The sequence below is a fragment of the Chroicocephalus ridibundus genome, chromosome 1 (genome assembly GCF_963924245.1).
Source record: "Chroicocephalus ridibundus chromosome 1, bChrRid1.1, whole genome shotgun sequence".
Classification (NCBI taxonomy): domain Eukaryota; kingdom Metazoa; phylum Chordata; class Aves; order Charadriiformes; family Laridae; genus Chroicocephalus; species Chroicocephalus ridibundus.
In genome coordinates, this window is record NC_086284.1 from 99419238 (window position 1) to 99427483 (window position 8246).

Here is an 8246-nt window from a genome sequence, read left to right on the forward strand (position 1 = left end):
AAGCTTGAGTCTCATGCACTGTAGCTAGGCCCAGCTGTGTTTCTCCCGACGTGGTATCTTTAAGCTTCCCCGTGAAGCACGGCTTGGCTGATTGCTTCTGAAATGGGGGCCACCCTGATAGAAAAAGGGAAAGCCAGCCCCGGTCCGTGCCCAACAAGGGGCACAGCTCACACCAGTCTGCATGGATATCTCCAAGCTGCCGCACAGCTCCTGCCTGCTATGTGGGAAACAAAATTTTCGAGTGTGTTTTGCAACAGACCTATATCTAAAAACAACATGGTTAAGACACCTCCCACACACTCTTAAAATATTGACCTTTAAGCTTCAAAAACATGGGGATTTCCTGCGTGGGCTAGAGAATAACCTCTGCTAGGGAAGCCAAATACAAATCTGAGACCATGATGCTTGTTACAGGCACTGAGTTGCAAATCTTACTGGGAACCTCTTCCTGGTATTTTCACTTCTGTTCAAATGCACACTCCTTCCTGCACAATCCCAACGACTTTGCTGCCCTCTGGAAATTCCCATTCCCAGATGTGTTTGGCACAGAAATAAATGACTACAGGCTCAGAACAGGAAGGAACATTAGGAATTGACTGCAACAGTGCTTAAAGATCCTATTACAAGTTTTTCAGCCTCCAGGTAACTCAAATTTACACCAGGGACTGGGGAGGACTGGAATGATTTCTGACATTAGCCCAGGATCCTTGAGGCATGGAGAAACCTGTAGCTCCAAACCAAGTCCCCTACTTTTTTTATCTCTATTTAATTTTTCTCCAGGTTTTAACAGGAGCAGCAAGGAAGTTCAACATTGTACCATGCCTTGCAAGGACAAGCAGCTTGTGGGAATGTGTCTGTTGAAAACACAAGGAAGAGACTTGCTGGAAGAAACCCACATCCCTAATTCCAGCCACAGCATCTCGTCCAGAGATGCAAGCTGCGATGAATGTCCCCATGTTGGGATCCCAGACCCTGCCCAGAGAAGCAGCAGCTGCCCGCGCACACACACACACACACACACACACAGAGGGTTTGTGTTGGTGCCCTACACAGACCGCCCATAGCACCCATCATGGTAGAGCAGCCCCACAATATGGTCCTATGGGCCCCATGGGAAGTACACCCTGAAAAATACATGCTTTAAATGTTGTGGTCCTACCGTGGCCGTAGCGTGGGGGAGAGCAGGCACCTGAGCTGCCTGTTCCCCAAACTGCCCCTTCCATGTACCTCCAAAAAGGGATGGAGGAAGGCAGGAGCTATAGGAGGGCACCAGTGGTCATCATGAAGGAACGCAAACAGTAAGCTTGATGATAAGGGAGGAGAGTACTACTCATTACTAGGGTTTCTAGAAACATTCTCAAAAAAACAATATTTCAGTGAATGAGTGGCATGTAGTGGGGTACACCTAAGTGATGGTGCCAGACTATCCCTGCTCCTGAATGTCTCCTCCTGCTGAGCACCCCTCGCACAGCTGGAAGGAGCAAAATTGCTGAAAATTCCCTCCTCCTTTGTCTCTGATTTTTTTTTTCCTCTTTTATTTAGTTTAATAAATGTATCTTTTATTTATATTTGTTTTAGGGAGCACTCAAAACTTGGGATTTATTCTGTGGGCTCACGTGCGGTGGTGTTGGCCCAATGACAGATTTCTTAGATCAGCACTCATACCAACAGTAACCACAAAACCAAATTCCTTTTAGGAAAAAAAACTCCCTTTAAGATGAAAAACTAACTTGTACTGTTGGTTGCTGGTTCTTTGATTTTAAGTGAAAAGAAAAAAATTAAATACCCACATTCTTTAAAAGCTCTGCAATATCAGAATAAAAAGTTGCGGCTTGTTGCTGACTTGCAGCTAGAAAGTCCATACCAGCCATGGTAATTTCTCCATTTCCTTGCTGGGAAGGAAAGGAGAGCACCACAGTTCAGCTAAAAACCCCGTGGGATGGGAGGAGGGTGATGAGGGAGGATGTGGAGGCTGGAGAGGAGGAAGGAGCCCTCCAAGCCCCTTCTGGCCACGGGTGCTTGCAGAGCCTGGGCACCCTACGCCGAGTGACCAAAACGGTCTAGGTAGGTGCCAGCCTCAGGGAAAGACATGCATTTACAGGGAAACCCCAGATAATTTTCAAGTCTTTGCTATATAAACATATTAAAGACCTTAAAGTAATCTGCTGGCAGAAAGCAAGCAGCTTATTTCTTTCAGTGTGTTTGTTTTAAGATGCCAATCAAATGGTCTTTCCGCAGCAAAAATTCAGTGGTAGATTTGCCTTTGTGCACGCAGTTGGGATCGGGCCCAGGAGGTGACAGCCAACAGATAAGGACTTAATTAATGTCCAGCAAGAAGCAGGAGGAAGGAACGTTATCGGCAGTTTCACCTGACTCACGCGATGGGCCGATAATACATTGAGAACTCCATGGAGGTCTGAAAGCAGCGTGGTCCCCCCTTGGGATGACTGCTTTTCTCTCCTGCACGGGCAACATTTCAGCCAATCTCAGCCCCTGCACTGAGAGAAGAAAGCTGATGGAAAAATTACTTCACTGGACCAGGCATCACGATGGGCATTTGGAGCACTGTTGACATTGAATGTAAGGAGAAAAACAGATTTTTAAGTTCTAAGTCTGACATTTTCTCCCAGCGATGGAGGTAAAAGGCATGATATGAACAGCTGAGTGGTGGAACACAGTCCTCTTCTGCCTGCAGCTTGTATCTTGTAAAATGAAGGATACACAAAATGTCTGGTTTACGAATCCTGCCTTTCAGTGAGAAGTGCCATCAATATATTAAATAGGGATGGACATAAATAAAGTACGTAAAGTATTAAATAAGTTAAACAGCAGGAAAATGAGCTCTATTATGTTTTCCCTTGTAGACCAAAATCCCTCCCACAGGGTTCAAAATACTTTTCAACAAATAAATTACGTTCAAAACACAACTATAGAAGTTTAAAGTTCTCGCTTTCTATTTTATCAAGGAAGCAGGCACAAACAAAACTCATATACAATAATCAAAGGCATGAAGGCACAATTCTGTCCAAGATCAAAATATGCATTGAATGCCTTTTTTGGTGATGAAGAGGAAGAATCCCCTGGCGGTTTTCCCATGGGAAAAGGGATGCTGCAGAGCACCATGGGGGCTGTGGCCAGCCCTGTCTGCTCTGCGGGTGCCTCCTTTGGGCAGGGTGGAAAGATGGTCCCACCATCTTGCTCCTTGTCTCGCCCTTCCTGGCACTACTCTGCTTGTGTTCAAGAGCTGCGAAGTAGTCAGACGTTAAGAAACTTTACTGTAAATGGTAGAAAAATGTCCAAAACGAAGATTTTTTAAAGATTTTTTAAAGCCTCACGGTGCAGTCCAAGTCCCAAGGCCCGTTGATCTAAACCAGCCCAAAGACTATCTTAGAGGCCACCTTTGAAACCAGGAGAAAAGCAATTGGGAAATTAAGAGGTCAAATGTAGTGCTTCGGAAGTTTGTTTTTGGCAAATCACGTGCCCGTGGTGTTGGACGGGATACAAAGCAATATGCTGCTCTGGGGACCAGGCAGAGGGGATGGGGGCAGCCCCTGCCACAGCCCCCCTGGGGCAGGACCTGCTGGCTGGGAGGGAGTCTGCTCCAGGAGCCTGACCTTCCTCCTTGCACAGGACAGCAACTCCAAAATATTGTCTAGGGCACTTGGGTCCGACCCCTGGGTGAGCACAGTGCCTGTGGGTCAGGCTGAGATCGTATATAAACTCTCCTTTCTTTTCTGAAGTCTCTTTATGCTGGTGTGCCTCTTGGGTTTTGGGGTTATTTTCCTAATCTTACCTTCTTTTCCTGTTTCGAACTGATGCAAATTGCCTTGAGTGTGGAAATGAACAGTGGCCTCAGCCAGGCTCGCTATTTCACTGTCACACCTTCCACTTTCTGTGTTTACGTATTTCTTCAGGTGCGCGGTTTACCCTGTGTTCTCCTGAAGCTTGGAGGTATCACACCTCCAGCCCCCCTGCCTGACTCATTTCAGAAGCTGTGGATGCCCCATCCCTGGCAGTGTTCAAGGCCAGGCTGGATGGGGCTTTGAGCAGCCTGGTCCAGTGGGAGGTGTCCCTGCCCATGGCAGGGGGGTTGGAACTAGATGATCTCTAAGGTCCCTTCCGACTTGAACCATTCTGTGATTCTGTGTGTGATTCTGTGAGAATAAGCATAACCCAAACCTTAAGGCCAGGGAAGAAAACGAGGCAGAAAAGATACACTTGGATAGGAAATATATGTACATATTTTTCAGTAGTGGTAACCATTTAAAGCTGCCCAGAGGTGTGGAATACTCTAATGGCAATGAAATCAACTGGGGCTGCCAGAGGCACCTACCAGCGTCCGTTTAATAGATTATGGGATCACGTAATAGATATGTATCTGTAAGTACGTAATAGATACGTGGTCAATAGCTCACGGGAGCCTAGGAATTTATCTCAGGCATATCAAAATATGCATGTCAACGTTTCCTAATCAAACAAAAGAAAACCCAGCCTCTGGGTGAAGCATCGGATGGAACAATGTTATCAGACCTCCCCAGGCAAACACGAGGAGCGTATAAAATGAGCTGTTCCCAGGGAGAGCGGCACCTCTCCTCCACCCACCTTCCAAGAGCAATGGATCTCAAAGTGATCTGTGTGCTCTCCGCCATCCTCGTCATAGCCCTCAGCACCTTGGCGGAGGGAAAGACATTACCAAGTAAGTACTGCTGCCTTCACAGGTATGTACGTGGGCCTCACCCTGCTGACTGTAACTGTGGCAAGAGCACGTCTCCAGTTTATGTTTCAGACAGCAAACGTCTTGCTCTGGTACCGTTACCAAAGCTGGAGTTTACGTCTTAATTTTTTCAGAGAAATCTACGGCAAATAAAAAAAAAAAGAAAAAGACTGCAGCTGAAGTCTCCTGTTGGTGGTATAGCCAGGAGCCTGCTGCAAAGGCAGAGGGACAGACAAGCCCAGGAGCTCACTAGAACAGACCAAGACTGGAACAGGAGCTAGCTTTGTCTAGTCTTACGATATTTATTTTGTGCTACTTTGACACATGAACGCAATTTCAAAGGAGTCCATCTGCCTCCTCAATAAAAGACAAGTCATTTAGACAACTTAGGAAGTGGAAAGCGAGTAAATCAATGACAGACACCTAGGGCCATCTCCAGAATTTCTTGGTTGCAGATGACTGTGCTGTAGACTTAAAATTTTGAAAGTGTAGCCACAACTATTTGCATGTAATCCTGTGTTTTTATAGTCACCTGACGAGAATGCAAAGATTTTGTATCTTTACACCAGTTTGGATATCTACTGGACCCTTAACTCTTTCTTTCTTCACATGAGATGGGCAAAGCAATGAGCATTTCCTAGCATGACATTTGAAGTTATGGGTGTTTACCATTTGATGTGGTCTATTTGAAGCCCACAGACCCCACTGTGCTGGGCTGCAAGTGAGACCACAGATTCTCAAAGGGTGAAGTACAACCCTTCCTGAAATCGGTGGGACTTCAAAAGCAGCTTTTAAACTGCACAAGTTCTGGTCTTAGCAAGCGACAGAAAAGGTACACTTGCAAAGATGGACTGTCTAGGGAAAGATCGTTATTCCCAGTGGACACCTGACAAATGCACCTCCGCTAACGAGCGTGCAAACTGACACCCAGTAACTTGCTACTTCTGTCCCGAACAGCGAGATGCCAATGTAAACTGGCCCCCAGGGAGCGGAGGAACTGCGGCTACCCGGGAATCTCAGCAGCGGAGTGCAGGAAAGCTGGGTGCTGCTTCAACGCTTCAGTCCCCGGCGTTCCCTGGTGCTTTGCTCCTAAACCAAGGAGAGGTAATAGCTCTGCCAGAAACACTGATTTACCTCGTGTTTGATTATGTGGAAATGTGTACAACCGGGGAGCAGCTCTGCTTTTCTTCTTAGGGCAACGAAGCTGGTACAAACCTCTATTAGAAGACACTGGTAGCAAAACGCGAAGTCAAACCTTGCTTACCCATCAGTCTTTTATCTCACCCTCTTCACAAAATATATTTCCTCTCCCTTCAGCCTTCTAGTTATCAAACAACCCGCGCTGATTATTTAAACCCATTTCACTGCCATTTGTGGTCTTGTTCATCAGTAGAGCAAGGGATCCTCAGCACTTATTTAAGTGGGTTTTCTATGTGGCTGAGGAGGACTTTAGCACTGCATGTCAAAGTCCTGAGTAGATGAGTGCCTCTGTAGCTGTTTGGCACCTGTGCAAAAGACCACAGACTTTTGGCTTCTTCTAGGCTTTTTGCTCTTTTCTCTAGCCTGTTTTGACAATTGCTAGATCCTTCCTGTTTCCCAGCATAATTCCACTTGGAATTGGTGCCACTTGGTTCTTATTTTCTCTCCCATTTTGGCTCCCAGTCTTCATTCAATGAAAACATCAAAATATCCCAGGGGAAATCCTTTTCTCCAGTAGATTCTTCCTTCTAAATCTTCTAAACTCCTGCTTCCAGTTTTTGCCTTTGCTTTCTCAGAGAGGGTAAGAGCTGCTTTCCCAGTCCTTCAAGGGTTGGGTGTATATTTTACACAACTGCTGAATGTAAGCGATGTTCGCTGGGCTGACTGCCCGACGCCTTCTGAGGAGAACTTCAGGGCAATCTCAGCAGATGTACAGGTGAAACAAAAGGAACTGAGGGTTCAAAGGCAACATTACCCCATAAAAGAATTTGATATGAATCAAGATTGGCCAAGAGGGCTCAGAACTGTCAGAGGAAAAAATAATATTGCATTTGAACACTGTTTGCATTTCATGAAAATCTTGAAAAATGAATGGCAGCAGCTTACAGTGTCATTTTCATAGAATTGCTTTTCTGAGCAGAACTGAGTTTCAGGAGGGAAAAACTGAATTATTCAGGCCGGGTGGTATAACCTCTTTACCTCTGATTTTACATTAAATTGCCTGGATGAGCTGTGATCTCCTCCAAAATGACCTATCTCCTTTCCATAGCTCAAGTTGGCATGCAGGGGAGGCTGGGTTTTCCTCTCCACACATTATCCAGGCTCTCTGGGGTTAGCATTGGGTCAGGTCATGAATATACCCTGCTCCGAGGCCAGTGTCTGTGGTACCATGATGGAAGACATTCAGCTCTTGACCCCATTAATGGATCTAGGAAAAGTAAAGCTGGGTCGCTGTCTGCGAGGCACTTCTGGGGGAAAATTTGTCCCCCTCTGACCCCTGGGGTACAGCAGCAATTCCTTACCCCTTGGTATTTAGCTTTGCCTAACAGGCATGGTAAGGATTTGGGTGAACCTGCTGCCTGAAATGGGTGTGGAGAAGGTTATCATGGCTGTCATGTTCACTCACTGATCTCACCTTGGTGGCCTGCCTTTTATTTATGAATTATGCTGCCAGGTAAACAGAACATAAAGTAACATAGCCTCCTTCCTTCCTTCCTTCGTTTTCACCTTACGCAGTTAGGAAAGTATGTCCCAACGACTCCTATGCCAGGATAAACTGCGGTTTCCCCGGCATCACGGCTAAGGATTGTGAAAGGAAGGGCTGCTGCTTCAGGGCACATCCCGCCGGTGTCCCCTGGTGCTTCTACCACCGCGTGGTGGAGGAAGGTAACGTTCTGCATGAGACATCATCCCTGCATCCCCGTGTATGCACCACGGCCCCTGGCAGGGTCCGTGCTGTGCCCGGGCTTGGTGTGCCCTGGAGTGGTGGGAGGTCACGTGGGAGGGATGGAGCAGGATGCGGTCTCCTTACCTATCCTGGTGCGGGTGCAGGTCTTCCTCACCCAGGGTGTGACTGGGGAGAAGATGGCTAAACCCTAAAACGACTGGCTTCTTGCACCGAGGGTGGGTGTTACTGATGCATCTGAGACAGGGACTTGTGGGCAACGTGGCTGAACAGTGAGTCTGGGCTCAGGTGTGAGCTCAAGCCCTTGGCTAACGCGGTGGTAGAGGTGCAGCTACCAAACTCACATCTACTTTATCACAAGAGATAAAAGGCTTTGCTTTAGAAAGGTGGAATGAAACACTTGCGGAAATTTCTGTTCCCCTGCTTCTGTGTTTTTAATGAGCATTGACCTTTCAGCATATCTAACGTAGATAACCAACAGCCTCAGCCAATTCTAACCCACCCCACAGTGTATTTTGCACTGGGAACAATTAACCATAATTTGGTTTTACTGATCTGAATCGCAGTTAGGAAACACGTGTACGGGGAGCGGAGAGGGGAAGCAATTGCTAAAAAATTGCCTTTTTGACATCCTGCATCTGAGCAAAA

General features: G+C 46.7%; 1 protein-coding gene across 1 annotated transcript; it reads left to right on the plus strand.

The window, feature by feature from the left end:
• Window positions 1–4614: 4614 nt before the first annotated feature.
• On the plus strand, window positions 4615–7792 carry LOC134515430 (trefoil factor 2-like). The gene is made up of 4 exons (XM_063334797.1): window positions 4615–4700; window positions 5676–5818; window positions 7430–7579; window positions 7641–7792. The coding sequence occupies exons 1-4, from the start codon at window positions 4615–4617 to the stop codon at window positions 7790–7792; spliced, it is 531 nt and encodes a 176-aa protein (XP_063190867.1).
• The last annotated feature ends 454 nt before the right edge of the window (window positions 7793–8246 follow it).

Excerpts from the sequence above, each read along its gene's own strand:
- LOC134515430 (XM_063334797.1), top strand. The coding sequence starts at position 4,615 with ATGGATCTCAAAGTGATCTGTGTGCTCTCCGCCATCCTCGTCATAGCC. Across the intron at positions 4,701-5,675 it reads GGAAAGACATTACCAAGTAA|ATGCCAATGTAAACTGGCCC; the intron begins GTACTGCTGCCT and ends CCGAACAGCGAG. Across the intron at positions 5,819-7,429 it reads TGCTCCTAAACCAAGGAGAG|TTAGGAAAGTATGTCCCAAC; the intron begins GTAATAGCTCTG and ends CACCTTACGCAG.